An 18,626-nucleotide genomic window follows, 5' to 3' on the forward strand; every position below is an offset into this window, starting at 1 on the left:
AGCCTCATTTTGACTTGTTTTAAGGACATTACATTAAAGTTGGATCAGCCTGTAGTGTGGTTTTCCACTTTAATTATGAGTGGGACTCCAAATCCAGACCTCCATGGGTTGATTAAATTTGATTTCTATTGATAATTTGTGTGATTTTGTTGTCAGCACATTCAACTATGTAAAGAAATATTTCATTCGTTCAGATCTAGGATGTGTTATTTTAGTGTTCCCTTAATTTTTTTGAGCAGTGTATATCCCCTATTGATGTCACTTGTTAAATCAACTACAGTCAGTCAGTTAATTCTGATGGCCTGGAGATGGAAGCTGTTATTAGTGTATTGTTAGTTTTTTTAAACTAGGCTGAGAACAAAATATTATTGCTTTGAGGCGCCTGTACTGTCTCCGCCTTCTAGATGCTAGCGGGGTGAACAGGCTGTGGATCGTGTGGCTGAGGTCCTTAATGTTATCTTGGCCTCCATGTGACATCAGGTGCTGTAGATGTCCTGGAGGGTAGGCCGTGTGCCCCCGGTGATGCGTTGGGCGGATCCCACAACCCTCTGGAGAGCCCTGCAGTTGTGGACGGTGCAGTTGCCGTACCGGGCAATGATACAGCCCGGCAGGATGCTCTCAATGGTGCATCAGATGTTCGTGAGGGTCTTAGGGGCCAAGCCAAATTTCTGTTGTGCCTTCTTCAGCACTATCTGTGTGGCTGGACCATTTTCAGGTTGTCAGTGATGTACACACACAGGAACTTTAAGATTTTCACCATCCACTGCGGCCCCTTCATTTTGTTGAGGGAGAGGTTATTTTCCTGGCACCACTCCGCCAGGGCCCTAATCTCACTGTAGACTCATCACTGTTGGTAATCAGGCTTACCACTGTTGTTTGCAAACTTGATGGTGTGTGTGTGGCCACGCAGTCATGGGTGAACAAGGGAGTACAGGAGGGGGCTGAGCACACACACTTGTGGGGCCCCCGTTTGTGGAACAAGGTAGTGGAGGTGGTGTCACCACCTGGGGTCGACCTGTCAGGATATCCAGGACCCAGTTGCACAGGGCTTGGGTCAGACCCAGGGCTACAAACTTAGTGATGCGCTTGGAGGGCACTATGGTGTTGAAGGCTGAGCTGTAGTCAATGAACAGCATTCTTACATAGGTGTTCCTCTCGTCCAGATGGGATAGGGCAGTGTGACAATGATTGCTTTATCCATGGTATGCAAGTTATAGTGGGTGTGGGGTAAGATGGAAATGATATCATCCTTGATTAGTCAAAGCACCTCATGATGACAAAGTGAGCGCTACGAGGCGATACTCATTTAGTTCAGTTACCTTGGGTACTGGAACCATGGTGGCCATCTTGAAGCATGTGGGGACAGCAGACTGGGATAGAGAGCGATTGAATATGTCCGTAAACACACCAACCAGCTGGTCTGCACATGCTCTGAGGACGCGGCTAGAGATACCGTCTGGGCCGGCAGCTTTGCGAGGGTTAACGCGCTTAAATGTCTTACTTACGTCGACCACGGAGAAGGAGAGCCTGCAGTCCTTGGTAGTGGGCCTCGTCGGTGGCACTGTGTTCTCCTCAAAGTCTCAAAGTCTGCGTGATTGAAGAAATCTTGAAGCGTGGGTTCCGATTGGTCAGACCAGCGTTGAAGATTAGTCCTTAGCACCGATACTTCCTGTTTGAGTTTCTGCCTATAGAAAGGGAGGCGCAAAATGGAGTCGTGGTCAGATTTGCCAAAAGGAGGGCCTTGTAGGCATCCTGGATGTTGGAGTAACAACTGTGGTTGAGTTTTTTTAGCAGCGCAAGTATTACAGTCTATATATTCATAGAACTTCTGCAGACTTTTCCTAAAATTTGCGTTAATATCCCAGCTTCAATAAAGGCAGCCTCAGGATATGTGGTTTCCAATTTGCATAAAGTCCATTTGAATTTCTTTTGAGGGCCGTCGTGGTATCAGTTTGAGGGGGGGATATACACGGCCGTGACTCACCCGAAGACATTTATCTTGGGAGATAATACAGTCGGCATTTGATTGAGGTATTCTAGGTCGGGTGAACAAAAGAACTTGAGTTCCTGTATGTTATCACAATTCCACCATGAGTCATTAATCATGACACATACTCCCCCGACCTTCTTCCTGGAGAGATGTATTCCTGTCTGCGCGACTAACATGGCTCTCTTGAACTGAGAACCCAACTGGCTGGACCGACTCAAGTGTCTGTCAAATTTAAGGGAGTATCTGTGTTAATTGTGCAAACATCAGTGTAGTAGGACATTCCGTCATACAGTATAGAGTCTGTCCAGCCAGTTGGGTTCTCAGTTCAAGAGAGCCATGTTAGTCCCTGATGTCTCTCTGGAAAGAAAGCCTCGCCCTGAGCTCGTCAACTTTATTATCCAGAGACTGAACATTACATTAGTAATGCGCTCGGAAGAGGTGGGTGGTGTGCGTGCCTCCTAAGTCAGACTAGAAGACCGCTTCGAGTACCTCTTCTCCGCCAATGTCGTTTTGGGTCAGCCTCTGGAATCATTTCAATTGCCCTTGGGGGTGTGAACAAAGGTTCCGCTTCAGGGAAGTCGTATTCCTGGTCATAATGCTGGTGGTGAGTTACCACCTCTGATATCCAATAGTTCTTCCCGGCTGTATGTAAGACACATTTTTCTGGGCTAACAATGTAAAAAATAATACATAAAATAAACTAAATACTGCAGTTTCCTAGGAGCTAGAAGCGAGCCAGCCCTCTGTCGGTGTTATTTTATCATTTTAATTAAAACATTTATTTGACCTTCATTTAACAAGGCAAGTTGGTTAAGAATAAAATTTTACTTACAATGACGGCCTACCCTGACCAAACGCGACGCTGGGCCAATTGTGCGCTGACCTATGGTACTCCCAAACACGACGGGTTGTGAAACAGCCTGGAATCGAATCAGGGTCTGTAGTGACTCCTCTAGCACAGAGATGCAGTGCCTTAGACCGCTGCGCCACTCGGGAGCCCGTCATTGTGCCCTCTTGGTCAGGTTATTGTGACATGAATGTGTTCTCCATAACCTACCTGTTTTAAATAAAATGTTTTCTTCCCCAGGCCTGCCACTGGTCACACTGGCCTGTTGATGGGCACATCCAAGCCAGCCGCTGCTGGCTCCAGCAGACCTGCAGCTTCCAGAGTCGGCACCACAGCCCCCTCTACTGGCAGGACTACCACAGTGCAGGCACCCAAACCTACATGCCCTGCCAAGAAAGGTGCACATGCCTTACAAGTTGTTTTGTACCATGAATGCAACCCACTTGATTCTATTAGGATTGGTCTTGAGCATCACCTGTTTGTATCTCAAAATCAACTTGCGAAGGTACCATTTTATATTTTTAGTTGAGAAGAGATATGCGTGTTTAAATTATTCCTGTTCATTTACAGATGTCAGCAGACCAGCAACCACTGCCGCAGCCAGAAAGCCGGCAACATCCGCCACTACCAAAACAACCAAACCTGACCCCCCTAAAGCGACTGCAGCCTCCAGACCCGAGCCTGCCTCCAAAAGGGCCCATCCCACCAAGGCGACAGACACCAAGCCAGCCCGCCCTACATCACAGGACCCCAAGCCCCTGCCCATACGTAAAGCCCCTCCCACCACACGGCCCCCTGCCACCCGACAGCCCCAGGGCAAGACCCCCCCTGCCTCCCCCAGTAACAAGCCCGTGGGCAGCACCGCCCCCCAGTTGGTCAAACAAGCCTCCAAACCAACCCAGTCTGTCCTGCCCTTCACTGCCAGACCTGGGGCTCCCAAGTCTGCAGCTGCAGCAGTGGCTGCTGCGGCAACAGTTGCCGCAGCAGAGCCAGAAGTGGCCGCTTCAGAAGTCCCAGCACCAGTGTCTGCGTTTTCACCAGCAGTGGCCCTGGAGCCCAGAGAAGAGGTTTCAGCCCCAACTCCTCAGGATACTACTTCTCCATCTCCACCACAGAGCCCACTCAGGCTGGCTCCTGCACCACCACAGGGCTCACTAGTCACTGTTGCCAGGGATGAGATGTCTGAACGACCAGAGACCGTCCCAGCAGCCCCGACACAGCCAGCACCAGACCAGACCTTACCCCAGGACATCCCCACAGCAGTTGCTAGGGCTATACCCAGCCCTCCGGATGCCTCAGAGAAAGCCCAGCTCAACATGGATGAAGAAGAGGATGAAGAGAGGGAGGGAAGCCAGCAGGTGTCCGTGTCAGAAATGAGTGGCACCCAGCCCACAGAAGAGTCCAGGCCTGGTTCAGCCGGCCCTGCAGGCTCGGGGTGGCGTGCAGGCGGTGCCCTGCTATCGGAGCTGGACTCTGAGGAGGTGAGCTGTAGCCAGCAGGGGGTGTCGGAGCTGAGCGCCCCGGGCGTCCTGGAGGGCACGGAGAGCATGGATGACCTAGGAGACGCCAGTCTGAAGGGTGCCATCGACATGGAGGGCATGTCTGCCTCGGCCGGCTCGCCTGACTTTGAGAAGGTGTCCGACATCCCGACCAATGATTTTGATGACTACGATGAAGACGGAGACCGGGTGTGCGACATGGAGGTGGGTTCGGAACGGGCGGATGACCCAAGAAGAGTGAGGCATGACGAGGATGAGGATGAGGATGTGGAGATGGCTAGTGAGGGGGTGACTGAGAGCGGGCTGGAGAGCTACGGGAATGCAGATGAGGATGACTTTGCAGAGGATGAGAGACTGGACAACCTGAACCGAGCCCCGCCTGCCCCACTCCTGCCCTCTGCCCTGGCCGCCCAGTGGGACCAACCCAACCCCAGCTCCTTTTGTGACCCCTGGGCCCAGCCGCACCCCCAGGCTGCCTCAGCCGCCCCCCTGCAGACCCCTACCAGCCCCTCTTCAGACCCCTGGCAGGCTGATAAGAAGACACACACCCTGTACTCCACTCAGCCCTGGCTGCAGCTGGCTGCCACACCATTTGTTCCAGCCCTGCATGAGCCCTCACACCAGCCTGCCCCTGCATCTCCACTTGAAAGAGAGACCCTAGCCCCGTTGCAGTCCCTGTCCCTCATAGCTGCCTCTGGACGCGGCATGTCACACTCCAGCACCCTAAGCCCTACGGAGCTGGCTGTCCACAGCAGCAGCGAGACCAGCACCGCAGAGGAGCTCTGTGACTACAACAGCAGCTCCGGGGTGGAGTCCCGCTCTGAGGGGGGGAAACTCCACACCCTGCCTGCCGCCGTGCTCTCCCTTCAGCCTGAATTGGAGAACCAGGACCTGGGAATCCACCTGGAGAGAGAGGACGGCGAGGGGGAGGAGGCAGAGACCCTGCCAGCCGACCCCGCCACAGCACCTACGTCCAACCCCTCGTCCTCCACCACAGAGGATGAGGCCAGCGACACGGAGGGCGAGGCCCAGCTGGGCCAGGACATCCACAACGACAGCAAGCCCGGCGCCCAGCGCTGCTTGTCTGCCCTGGAGGAAGGGGAGGAGACCAGCGGCGGTGCAGAGGAGGGTGGAGACACCCCCCAGTCTGCCAACTCGGCGGCATCCTACGCCTACGACATGACGGCGTCCAACTCCAATACCCACTCCACGGCTGAGAGCTGCGCCAAGAGCCCCGGCATCTTCTCTCTGGAGGAGCTGCCTGAGGAGGCCAAGGACCCGTCGCTCATCCAGGAACTGACCCTGCCACCGTCCCAGCAACAGGCTGCCTCGGCAGACTCCCTCCTCGTCTCCAACCCAGAGGAGCAGCAGTATATGTTGTGTGGGACACTTGAGGCAGAGCTGGGGGACACGGGGGATCTGAAACCCCTGGACCCCACTCTGTTTGCGGCCCCCCAGCAGCTCGGGGAGGGCCCCCGTGTCACCCAACCGCCCTACTACTCCACTATCTGTGAAAACACTGAGAACTCTCTCACAGGTAACGTATAGTTCCCCCCCCCCCCCCCCACACACACACTTCCCTACATACCCAGTAACGCAGCTTTACCACACACACACACACACACACACACACACACACACACACACACACCTTTCACCCCTCCCCAGAACCCTCTTTGCTGTGTTAGTCGTCATCATTGTTTGTCCCAAACCTCTCCAACTGGGGTGGATGTGATCCAAATGTACAAATAGGGAAGAAATAAAGACTTTAAATACAGCCACTTCCCTCGTATGATATTACCTTATGAGTATATGGCTTAACTCCTGTATGTGCAATAGCTACAACTATTAGAATGTGTGGTTTTTCTTCACTTTTTAATTAACATGAACTGGCATGGTTTGATTTGGATTGACTGGGCTGTTGTGAAGCAGCTCTTAAGAAAAAAACCAAGAAGAAACATTAATAAAAGAGAATGTGGAATGAAATGTTAAACTATGTATTTATCCAACCCTTTTTACTGAACAAGAAAATGCTGGTGAATGTTGATTTGTATTGTCTTGCTGTTTCCCATCATTAAGAAACAGACATCTGTCCTCGTCCCCCGAGCACTCCCCCTTCCCTCCTGCACTTTAAGGTTAGACTGCCCCCCCCCCCCCCCCTTCTTCTTACATTTGTCCTTTTTGAGTATTTACCATTACCAAGCTTTAAATAAAGATTAGATATTTAACATGACTACTCTCTCCCGGACAGTTTTATTCAAGTGGGGATTGGGGAGTTGGATGGCACACTTTGTACTTATCAGCGATTATTCAGTCCTATAACATGGGAGTCAAGGTTGTGTCGAAACAATATGTGGGAGACATTATATACCTGTGGGGCATATGGATTCAATACACATATGGTCTCCCAGCAAGGAAGAATTCATACCTACATCCTCACATACACTACTCCCACCATCCAGAATAGGGCTCAAACAGAGACATTATGGAGGATGTTAAACTCCCACCCCTCAGCTGCTCCTCCCACCCCTCAGCTGCTCCTCCCACCCCTCAGCTGCTCCTCCCACCCCTCAGCTGCTCCTCCCACCCCTCAGCTGCTCCTCCCACCCCTCAGCTGCTCCTCCCACCCCTCAGCTGCTCCTCCCACCCCTCAGCTGCTCCTCCCACCCCTCAGCTGCTCCTCCCACCCCTCAGCTGCTCCTCCCACCCCTCAGCTGCTCCTCCCACCCCTCAGCTGCTCCTCCCACCCCTCAGCTGCTCCTCCCACCCCTCAGCTGCTCCTCCCACCCCTCAGCTGCTCCTCTCACCCCTCAGCTGCTCCTCCCACCCCTCAGCTGCTCCTCCCACCCCTCAGCTGCTCCTCCCACCCCTCAGCTGCTCCTCCCACCCCTCAGCTGCTCCTCCCACCCCTCAGCTGCTCCTCCCACCCCTCAGCTGCTCCTCCCACCCCTCAGCTGCTCCTCTCACCCCTCAGCTGCTCCTCTCACCCCTCAGCTGCTCCTCTCACCCCTCAGCTGCTCCTCTCACCCCTCAGCTGCTCCTCCCACCCCTCAGCTGCTCCTCCCACCCCTCAGCTGCTCCTCCCCCTCCTGTACTGTGAACCCCCCCGGTGCCCCTCCCTGGTCCGCTGGATTCCTCCTCCACAAGACAAACTGAGAAACAACATCCAGAAGGTTCCCCATCATCCAAACAGTAGAGGACACCCACCAGTGTTTCTTTTCTTCAAGTAATGTGTGTTTTGCCTTTTCGTTACCGTTCTGCCTGGCCTCTTCATTGTTTGAGATATCTGATCTGTTATAGATCTGTTATATCTACAAGTGCATGTTCACCGTACACCATTTTCAACCGCACTGTTTAACTACTTTACCCTTGGGACGCCTTGTTTGCATGTCACTGACTGACACTCATTGGCTTTGGTTTGAGGGCTTGGTCCGAAATGGCACCCTATTCTCTAAATAATGCACGGGCCCTGGTCAAAAGTAGTGCACTATATATAGTGTGTGTGTGTGTGTGTGTGTGTGTGTGTGTAATATGGTGGCATTTCAGACTGAGTCCAGGTTCACGTGGCGCTGCTGTCTATGTACTGATGCATGGTTGAAAGGTCTTGTCTTGCATGTTTCACTTACTCACCAGCTCCCCACAGGGACTGAAGGAAATGGGTGGTTGCTCACCAGCTTTTATTTGTTTTTATTTCACAAGACTATCGTTGGTAGTTACTGCATATACAGGAAGCCGCTTTTATTGCACTTTTGCACCAAAAAAAAAAAATACTATCAGCATATTTTGTTTGGGAAGTCACATTTTGAAAAGGTTAATGAAATGGATTGCTATATTTGCTCTCTGCTTTAACTCCCCCCACCCCTCCCACCATCTCCCTGCTGTCACCATTTCTCCTGGGCACCCATCGCTTCACTTCACCCCTGTCCCCACCTTTTTAAACGCTTTGCTTTTCAGGCTGTCAATGTTGCACATCTTGCCGATATCATGTGAATGAGGAGGTAGTTCCTGGGTTCAGTAGTCATATATTGACACACTTCGGCTATCCTAAACCATTAGGCCCAGCTACAATTGTCAATTTGGCATTCAAACAGCCACTATGCCAGAAATGTATGAAAATCTACAGGTAACTGCCAAAATAATGGAAACACTTGACTAAATGAGGGTTGCAAAGTATATTAAAGCAGGTGCTTACACACAAGTGTGGTTCCTGAGTCAATTAAACAATCAACATCCCATCATACTTAGCTGGGTTGGCCAATTATTTTGGCTACCGCGGCTATGCCCCCATAGGAGGGCACTGGCCCCCACAGGACACGAGTGGTCACTGAATGGTTTGATGAGCATGAAAATGTCAACCATATGCCATGTCTGTCACCAGATCTCAACCCAGTTGAACACAAACGGGAGATTCTGGAGCGGCGCCTGAGATTTATTTATCGTTGAAGAATGGTGTTGCATTCCTCCAATGGAGTTGCAGACGCTTGTAGAATCTATGCCAAGTTTCATTGAAGCTGTTCTGGCTCGTGGTGCCCCAACACCCTATTAAGACATTGTCGTTTCCTTTATTTTGGCAGTTACAACTATTATATTGTACAGGTAAGTTGCCTGTGATGAATTATGCATCCCTTTTCAAGCCACAAACCCACAAATTACAATCTCTCGAAGCTACATTTTTACTGGGTGTAGAATACCAGGACATTACATCACTGTCTTAAACTCCTCCCACTAACGTCTCCTTGGTAGACTACAATACCCACAGTCTCTATCTGCTCTGACCTGCACTGCTACCTCTCACTTGTCCGTCTTTCTCTCTTTCTAACACACGCTTCCCCCCGGGTGATCTCCACTTCTTCCTCGCAGGGATCAACGCGCTCCCCCAGCCACACTACCGCCGCGACCACCACCCCAACCCCCACTGTGACCTCTTGACCCCACCCAGGCTGACCTGTGCTGACCTACCCCCCCGGAGCCCTCGCCTGCAGGCCAGCCCCCAGCTCCGCCGACTGGAACAGCACAAGCAACAACTACTAGAATTGCAGCAACGCAGAGAACAGCAGAGCAAACCCAAAGAAGAAAATGACGAAGAGGCGAGGAAGAAGAGCGAGCAGGAGAAGGAAATGAAGAAAAAGGAGGCAGAGCAGGAGACGCTGAGGAGGGAGGAGGTGGAGCAGAGACAGCAGATCATGCAGTGGCAGCAGGAGCTGGAGGAGCAGACACAGCAGATGTCACCGCAACAACAGCCCCAAAAAGGTCAGGCAACAGTGCTGCTTTCACCTTCCTCTGGTCTCCAAACCATTTATGAAGCCCTGGAGAGTGATGAAGAGGAGGGGAAGGAAATTGAGGTTAATGTCCAGCTCGAACAACGTGAAGAAGCCCCGCTGGAGAAAGAGGTTGACAGTAACAGTGACCGCCAAGAGGTATTGGACGAAGCCGGTAGCAACTCCACTTCCAGTCCCTCTCCAGACTCCCCTGAGCAGGAAGAGTCCCGGGACACCTCCCCACCCCTCGTCTCCCAAGAATGCCCCCCTTCCCTGGACCTGGACTGGGGGAAGAAAGTTGACATTGTCCAGCAGCTGATCAACCAGACCCTGCTGCTGACGGGCGACGGCTGCTCCTCCCTGCTCTTGCTTCCCGGGGGCAGAGGAGGCACCCTGAGCCCCCTGGAGGCCAGCCTGTGGCCCAACCTGCTACCCCCCCTCACCCCTCCCTCAGCCACAGTCACGGCGGTCAGCAGCTTCTCCCCGGAGGCCCCCGGCCAGTCCCCCCAGGGCGAGTGGACAGTGGTGGAGCTGGAGACACACCACTGAGGGACGTGTGTGTGTGTGTGTGTGTACACACACAGTGAAGACTTACCACTAATGGTTGCACACAATGTTATTCAAGGTCTGTCAGTCACATCACTGCTGTACACACCACTACTGTAACACCACCTCTCTTACCTCTCCTTGCCATTCAACACCACTGCAAATACAACACTACTGTTTGTTACACTGAACTTATACCACTGTATCCTCAAACATGATACCTTTTGAATGGGTGGCAAAGGCCACTGACACCCCAGTCGTATCAATCACAGACTGACTCACATTGGAATTTTACACCTCTGTCATGCCAAAACAATCATGTTAGGTTACACACCAACAGTCCCAGAAGGCTACTACCTTGATTAGGCTGGTTGACTGAAGCTTCTGGACCAGCTATTTGGGTAGAATAGTGACCGCTTGTTAGCCATGGTCCATTTTACTGAAGCCAAAACGACTGGATTCATCACACACATGCAATATGTTCAGGTTGGGGTCCTAGGTGGTTTAGTTTCCACTGAAGATGTTGATTAGTATAGATTAACTGACTATTGGTCTGAATTACTGATGACAAACTGCACTTGACTAGACCAGCATCCTATAATGATTACCCTGAACCTGTCACTCACTCAATGCCTGCTTTGCTTTGTGCTTCAAAACCGTTTTGATTTACTCTAGAGCAACAAATCATAGAAATAGAATCCCTAGAACGGTCATGGGATCCTCATTCAAATTGCTGAGGGCCTTTATCCTGTCTAGGGGTTCTATTTATATGGGCCAAGTAACTGTTTCTCTGACATCAAACCAGAGGCCTTCCACCAGCTCAGGTAAAACACTGGTTGGCCGTATGTGTTAGAATAAGGTTATTTATCGACTGATGAATGCCACCATTTTTCAGGGTGGTATTTCACTAAGCAGGATCTATTTGGGATCCAGCTTAGTGAAATACACCTGGGTGCTAATAAAATGGACTGTTTCTGTTGCATGCTACTGCTGACTCTGATGGTCACTGGAAATATCGGTTTATTTTTGTTTGTTTTCAGAAGCACCGTCTCATGTCTTTGTTCTGAAGACTTGGCCATGTATCCTGGGCGGTTTTCCTCATGTTTGGTCTTGTTTCTGTGGTTACAGATGATGTCATAATGGGGGTGGGAGTGGTCATGACATTGATATGAGGTAATGGAGGAATGAATAGGTGATTGAAGAGGGTCAGAGTGTAAGAGAACACTCTATTGAGTAGATTACTCTGGGGATATAACCGGTTCTTCTGTGAGGCTGCTGGGTCCTAGCCTGGTCCCAGATCTGTTTGTGCCGACCATCTGCCCAACTCCTATGGTCGTTTGGTGTGACGAAGACCATAGGACTTGCCAAGAAGACACAAACAGATTTGGGACCAGTCATGTTTTTTTTGGGGGGGGTTAGTCATGAACTAAGTTTGACTGATGGTGGTACAGAGTTAACGTTGTGGATGTGGATATGTATGTTATGTGTGTCTGGATGGAAAGGTACTGCATATGAAGAACACAATTTGAATTACCTCAGTGGATTGTGAATATAGTAAATGAGTGTCCATTAAGCCTATAATATGGATTATAGAGCCTTTGAAAATAGTTGTTCATTGCTCCATGTCAGATCAGGTTTCAAACTGAAGGTACGCGAGTCAAACACCGTCTTTACTACTAGGGTACTTGTGTTCAAATGTGCCTCACTGAAGTTGACTTTTCCAATAGGAGTGTCATCTATTTAGCAGAAACAAATCCAACAGGATTTGTGGTTGAACTTCGAGCCCTAAGGACAGTCCACTGTGTGTGGGGACAATGACCATGGATGGACAGAAACAGGTGGTTGTCCCAACAGGGTTTGAGATGATCTGTGAACGCTGAAACACTTCTAAATTGTACCATAGGGATGGACTCGACAGTTGATACAACCACACTCTGCTGTGAGGCCAGGGCTAGTAGATACTATATGTATCTGGAAATCAAACCCTTTTCCACTGTAGGCACAGCAAGCAAGGGCCCTTTTTTTTCTATAAATGGTAGCTAGGTTCTCCACAGTGTCTTTTTAAAGCTTGTTTCTATGTGTAGCCAAGTGGCTGCCATTTTCTAAGGCAGTTTGGTACATTCCAATTTGAGGGCTCTGCCACTTCTACTCCACAATCCCAAAGGGACGCGCAGAATGCATCGGTCAAAGCTGGACTTTATCTTGTGTATTTTAAAAGTCTCCTCGCTGTAGTGTTTTGTATACCGTTAGTGTATATTATTACTGAAAGGGGAGACTCAGACCATTTATTGCAATGAAGGGAACCCACTGGATTTTTATTTTGTACTGTAGAGAATATAAGGTATGGTAAATGAAAAATAGGTGACATTATTTATAGATTTAAAGCAGATATTGTTTTAGAGAATGAAGGTTAATGGTTGTAGATGTAATGGTTTATTTAAATTCCCCCAAGATGTGACAGTTGAACTTCTGTGGGCACTATACTTGTAGACGCTTTGTCTGTTTTGCCTGCATTTCTTAAAGATCTTTTCAATAGTTATCAGGGGATATGAAGTGAATAGACTGTGTTCAGTGCCAGCGCTTCCATGAACACGCTTGGTATATTTTGTATTTTAAGTAACTGATCAAACATTCACATCGAGCTGGTGTAGAAATTACACTGTAGCAAATGACAATATCATGCAAAGTTACAGAACTCGCACCCAATGGAGCATGTCTGGGAATCACTAGTACTGAAAGATGTGGAATCTTACCCCTCTTTGTAAAGTTCTGTCATTTTTTAAAATGGACACCCACTTGTAATGTCAATATTTTTGTTGAAATGGGGTTGGGCATTTTGACGTTGTGGAGTTCAAATTATGGCAGCTTGTTTTAATACGTAATAATTCCTCGAGGTTCTGTGACTTTGTGAAGGACTAATGTGTTTGTCAATGTTTCAATGCATTTTATTTCGAGAAAATAAAAATGATTCTCTTAAGCAATAAATAGTTTTTATTATTCCAACTTCCAACTCATTGCCTGCTGCCCTCCCATGGTAAGTGCTGCCCTCCCAGGATCGGTTTACCCTCCACTGGCTCCACAAATCCTACTCATAACCATGAGGGAAACCACATTTGACCATAGATCAGTTTTATAGATTTGAAAAATGAATGCAAGGACAATTTCTTGGACTATTCCAGACATTCCAAAACAAACTACAAGGAATTCCTGTCTATAATGACGTGAATACATCAAGAGACTTTGAAAAGCAGACCATTAATTTAATTACTCTCTATTGTTGGATCAAATCAAACCTTTACATATGTTTTGCAAAAGTAAATTCATGACATTGATTTATCTGAAACCCACAGGATGAATGAGCCAGAGTTGCTTTGCTTTTCCAAAGAGTGTTGTCCATCTGACAAGATGTCTTTGTCCTAATTACTTTGTTTCTTTGGTAACTTTCTTTCCTGTGTAACTCAGTATGTGCAAGTCCGTATGTGTTCAGTTAGGTTCCCCTTCCGATTGAAGCTTTTCCCACAGTCTTTACAGCTAAATGGTTTCTCTCCTGTGTGAGTAAGTATGTGTCTCATTAAGTCCCCCTTCTGAATGAAGCTCTTCCCACAGTCACCACAGCCAAATGGTTTCTCTCCTGTGTGAATCCTCATATGCCTGGAAAGATGTCCTTTGAGTTTGAAGGTCTTTCCACAAAAGGGGCAGATGCAGGGTCTCTCCACATGACAGAATCTGACATGGGCCTTCATTTTACAGGTGGAGTTGTAGCGTTTTTTGCAGAGGTGGCATTCGCTGGGTCTCTTGGTGAGAGTCACATGCTCCTGCAGGTCAGCTGTCAGAGCAAACGTTTCACCACAGTCACAGCAGCGGTGAGTTTTTCTAGACGTGGTGCTGGGTTTGGGACAGTGTTCCCCCATTGATGGGTTGGGATCCAGTGGTGGGCTGTGATGGAATGGTGACAGCAGCCTAAGTCCTACTAAGTCACCGCTTACAGATGAGCTGTGGCTATAGTTTTGATTATCTGGAGGGTCACAGGGAATGTCGAGACCCTCTAGATGGGTAACGGTGACAAAATGTGGGAGGTCCACTGGTTTAGAGTTACTGTCTCTGTTCTCCACTGTCTGGGTTTGGGGAAGAGAAAAGGACTGTGGGTTTTCCTGATCACATTTACTTTTCACACAAGGAGGTAATTTGAACACACTGAAATCTTCCTCCTGACAGGTCCAGAGTTCCTCCTGTTCCTCTTTAATCTGTGTGGGTTCTCGGTCCTCCTGCTGTAGACTGGTTCTCCACTCCTGCTCAGAGTGCTGCTGCTTAGGGGGAACCTCGTCTTCAGTGACAGCAACAGATAACTGAAGGGACTCTGGAGGGAAGGCGAGGAGGAGCAGAGGTTATCTATACCATATAAATAAAAACCCTTCATCTCTGTAGAAGATATACAGTACCAGTCAAATGTTTGGGGACACCTACTCATTCATTGGTTTTTATTTTTACTATTTTCTACATTGTAGAATAATAGTGAAGACAAAACTATGAAATAACACATGGAATCATATAACCAAAAAAGTATTAAACAAATCAAAATATTTTATTTGAGATTCTTCAAAATAGCCACCCTTTGCCTTGACAGCTTTGCACACTTGGCATTCTCTGAAACCAACTTCATGAGGTAGTCACCTGGAATGCATTTCAATTAACAGGTGTGCCTTGTTAAAAGGACATTAGACCGGTGGAAATCTATCCTTTGGTCTAGAGGTCGACTGATTATGATTTTTCAACGCCGATACCGATTATTGGAGGACCAAAAAAGCCGATACCGATTAATCGGCTGATTAAAAAAATTAAATGTATTTATAATGACAATTACAACAATACTGAATTAACACTTATTTTAACTTAATATAATACATCAATAAAATCAATTTAGCCTCAAGTAGATAATGAAACATGTTCAATTTGGTTTAAATAATGCAAAAACAAAGTGCTGGAGAAGAAAGTAAAAGTGCAATATGTGCTATGTAAGAAAGCTAACGTTTCAGTTCCTTGCTCAGAACATGAGAACCTATGAAAGCTGGTGTTTCCTTTTAAACGTGAGTCTTCAATATTCCCAGGTAAGAAGTTTTAGGTTGAAGTTATTATAGGACTATTTCCCTCTATACCATTTGTATTTCATTAACCTTTGACTATTGGATGTTCTTATAGGCACTTTAGTATTGCCAGTGTAACAGTATAGCTTCCGTCCCGCTCTTCCCTGGGCTCGAACCAGCAACACAACGACAACATCGAAGCGTTACCCATGCAGAGCAAGGGAAGCGCGTGCTAACTAGCCAGCCATTTCACTTCGGTCACACCAGCCTCATCTCGGGAGTTGATAGGTTTAAAGTCATAAACACAACGCACAACGAAGAGCTGCTGGCAAAATGCACGAAAGTGCTGTTTGAATTAACGTTTACCGCCTACCACTGCTCAATCAGATACTTAGGTACTTGTATGCTCAGTCAGATTATATGCAACACAGGACACGCTAGATAATATCTAGTAATATCATCAACCATGTGCAGTTAACTAGTGATTATGATTGCAGTCCTTGTGGAGTGCAACGAGAGAGAGGCAGGTCGTTATTGCGTTGGACTAGTTAACTAAGGTTTCAAGATTGGATCCCCCGAGCTGACAAGGTGAAAATCTGTCTTTCTGCCCCTGAACGAGGCAGTTAACCCACCGTTCCTAGGCCGTCATTTAAAATAAGAATGTGTTCTTAACTGACTTGCCTAGTTAAATAAAGATGTAAAAAATAGGCAAATTGGCGCCCAAAAATACCGATTTACGATTGTTATGAAAACTTGAAATCGGCCCTAATTAATTGGCCATTCCGATTAATCGGTCAACCTCTACTTTGGTCTAATGAGTCCAAATGTGAGACTTTTGGTTACAACAGCCGTGTCTTCGTAAGTCACATAATAGGTGGACGGATGATCTCTGCATGTGTGGTTCCCACCATGAAGCATGGAGGAGGAGGTGTGATGGTGCTTTGCTGGTGACACTGATTTATTTAGAATTCAAGGCACACTTAACCACCATGGCTACCACAGCATTCTGAAGAGATACACCATCCCATCTGGTTTGCGCTTAGTGGAATTTGCATTTGTTTTTCAACAGGACAATGACCCAACACCCCTTCAGGCCGTCTAAGGACAATATGACCAAGAACGAGAGTGATGGAGTGCTGCATCAGATGACCTGGCCTCCACAATCCCCCGACCTCAGCCCAATTGAGATGGTTTGGGATGAGTTGGAGCGCAGATTTTTATTTTACCTTTATTTAACTAGGCAAGTTAATTAAAAACAAATTATTATTTTCAATGACATCCTAGGAACGGTGGGTTAACTGCCTTGTTCAGGGGCAGAACGACAGCTTGTCAGCTCGGGGATTTGATCTTCCAACCTTCCGGTTACTAGTCCAACGCTCTCACCACTAGGCTATCTGCCACCCAGATTGAAGGAAAAGCAGCCAACAAGTGCCCAGCATATGTGTGAACTCCTTCAAAACTATTGGAAAAACATTCCAGGTGAAGCTGGTTGAGAGAATGCCAAGAGTGCAAAGCTGTCATCAAAGCAAAGGGTGGCTACTATCTCAAATATATTTTTGGTTACTACATGATTCCATATGTGCTATTTCATAGTTTTGACGTCTTCACTATTATTCTACAATGTAGAAAATAGTAAACATACATTAAAACCCTTGAAAGAGTAGGTGTGTTCAAACTTTTGACTGGTACTGTATATAGATAGATATACACACAGCTTTTAGACATGCCTGAGTGATATTCTATTTCAAGAAAATGTTTGAAACTTCAACATGCACAGTAAGTTTATATATATATATATATATATATATATAATTATCACTGTTAGCCTATATTAACAACTTAGCTGTTAATAAAACATTATTGTAGCTAGATATTTGTAGACCTTTTCTACATTGGTGTATGTCCTGGGTTATCCGCAGCAGTCTCCGCAGATTATCATTCTCCTCCTGGTACTCGGTTACCGTTTTCTCAACTGCCCCGAAAATCTCCACAGCAGCCGCTGTTAAACGCTCATTTAAGAACACGCGCAACATCTGTAATGTAGACATTTTCAGACGACTGAAAGGTGGGTATTAAGCTAGTATGGCCAAATATACTAATAACTAACCCCTTTTGCCTGTGGTATGGCTTCGTCCACGAGGAAAAATGGTAGCCACTAGCCACAAACAAAACAAACCCTCTCCCAGTTTTACGTCCGTATTGTCGTCTTCTGTTTGTGTCAGTCATTGGTGAGCCCGTAAACGCATCACAGCACCCCCATGTGGATGGATGATTACTAGAGAATAAAATGTTTCTAAACCAGCCAGGTCACCTGTGATACAAGTCAATATCGGCGTCAACCCATGTCTGAGGACGTCGGGAGATGACGTGGAACCCGACCACGAGGGGCAACAGTGAGCTGTTACCTTCAAGTTGGTTTCGGTTCTGCTAGGGTGTTGTGAACGGGGATGACGGATGGGTGTAAGCAACTGCCTCTGGTGCCAATTGTTCCATTAACTCTGAGCTCTTAATACGGTTAGGCATTAACTCTAAATGGTTAACGATTGGAATAGGCTTAAAACAAAAATCTCAGAAATAATTTAGCTGGATTCCAACATGCAACTTTCAGCACCAGTGGCAGACTCTTCGGTAAGGTTTTCTGCTTCTGGTGCCAAAGGTTTCTTTTTCAAATCCAGTAAATTTGTTTTTGAGATTTTCATTTTAAGTCTATCCCATATATACTATGATACCACCCCACAGTATCAGATATACTGTAGTACCACCCCACAGTATCAGATATACTGTAGTACCACCCCACAGTATCAGATATACTGTAGTACCACCCCACAGTATCAGATATACTGTAGTACCACCCCACAGTATCAGATATACTGTAGTACCACCCCACAGTATCAGATATACTGTAGTACCACCCCACAGTATCAGATATACTGTAGTACCACCCCACAGTATCAGATATACTGTAGTACCACCCCACAGTATCAGATATACTATGATACCACCCCACAGTATCAGATATACTGTAGTACCATCCCACAGTATCAGATATACTGTAGTACCACCCCACAGTAACTGATATACTATGCTACCACCCCACAGTATCAGATATACTGTAGTACCACCCCACAGTATCAGATATACTGTAGTACCACTCCACAGTATCAGATATACTGTAGTACCACTCCACAGTATCAGATATACTATGATACCACCCCACAGTAACAGATATACTGTAGTACCACCGCACAGTAACAGATATACTGTAGTACCACCGCACAGTAACAGATATACTGTAGTATCACCCCACAGTATCAGATATACTGTAGTACCACCCCACAGTATCAGATATACTGTAGTACCACCCCACAGTATCAGATATACATTCGGAGTTTATGCCTAACCTTA

The 18,626-nt window shown here is 47.4% G+C and overlaps 2 protein-coding genes across 2 annotated transcripts in view; one reads left to right on the plus strand and one right to left on the minus strand.

Annotated features, from left to right (window-relative positions):
• LOC109875965 (flocculation protein FLO11) overlaps positions 1-13,120 on the plus strand; it is a 43,442-nt gene extending 30,322 nt beyond the window's left edge. The window contains exons 4-6 of the mRNA XM_020468422.2: positions 3,078-3,235; positions 3,408-5,873; positions 9,197-13,120. Coding sequence (XP_020324011.2) covers positions 3,078-3,235; positions 3,408-5,873; positions 9,197-10,143 — 3,571 coding nt within the window. The 3' untranslated portion in view covers positions 10,144-13,120. The remainder of the gene's footprint in view (positions 1-3,077; positions 3,236-3,407; positions 5,874-9,196) is intronic.
• Positions 13,096-17,519, minus strand: LOC116374811 (zinc finger protein 75A-like). The gene is made up of 2 exons (XM_031829677.1): positions 17,104-17,519; positions 13,096-14,497 (listed from the first exon to the last, which is right to left on the minus strand). The coding sequence occupies exons 1-2, from the start codon at positions 17,267-17,269 to the stop codon at positions 13,599-13,601; spliced, it is 1,065 nt and encodes a 354-aa protein (XP_031685537.1). The 5' UTR covers positions 17,270-17,519; the 3' UTR covers positions 13,096-13,598.
• Positions 17,520-18,626: the final 1,107 nt, after the last annotated feature.

This window comes from Oncorhynchus kisutch, linkage group LG1, assembly GCF_002021735.2.
Source record: "Oncorhynchus kisutch isolate 150728-3 linkage group LG1, Okis_V2, whole genome shotgun sequence".
Classification (NCBI taxonomy): Eukaryota; Metazoa; Chordata; class Actinopteri; order Salmoniformes; family Salmonidae; genus Oncorhynchus; species Oncorhynchus kisutch.

What these genes read in the sequence shown, in the direction of transcription:
- LOC116374811 (XM_031829677.1), bottom strand. Translation starts at nt 17,269, where the DNA reads ATGTCTACATTACAGATGTTGCGCGTGTTCTTAAATGAGCGTTTAACA. An exon ending in CATACACCAATGTAGAAAAG is followed by an intron (nt 14,498 to 17,103) that starts GTCTACAAATAT and finishes CCTTCCCTCCAG; the next exon opens with AGTCCCTTCAGTTATCTGTT.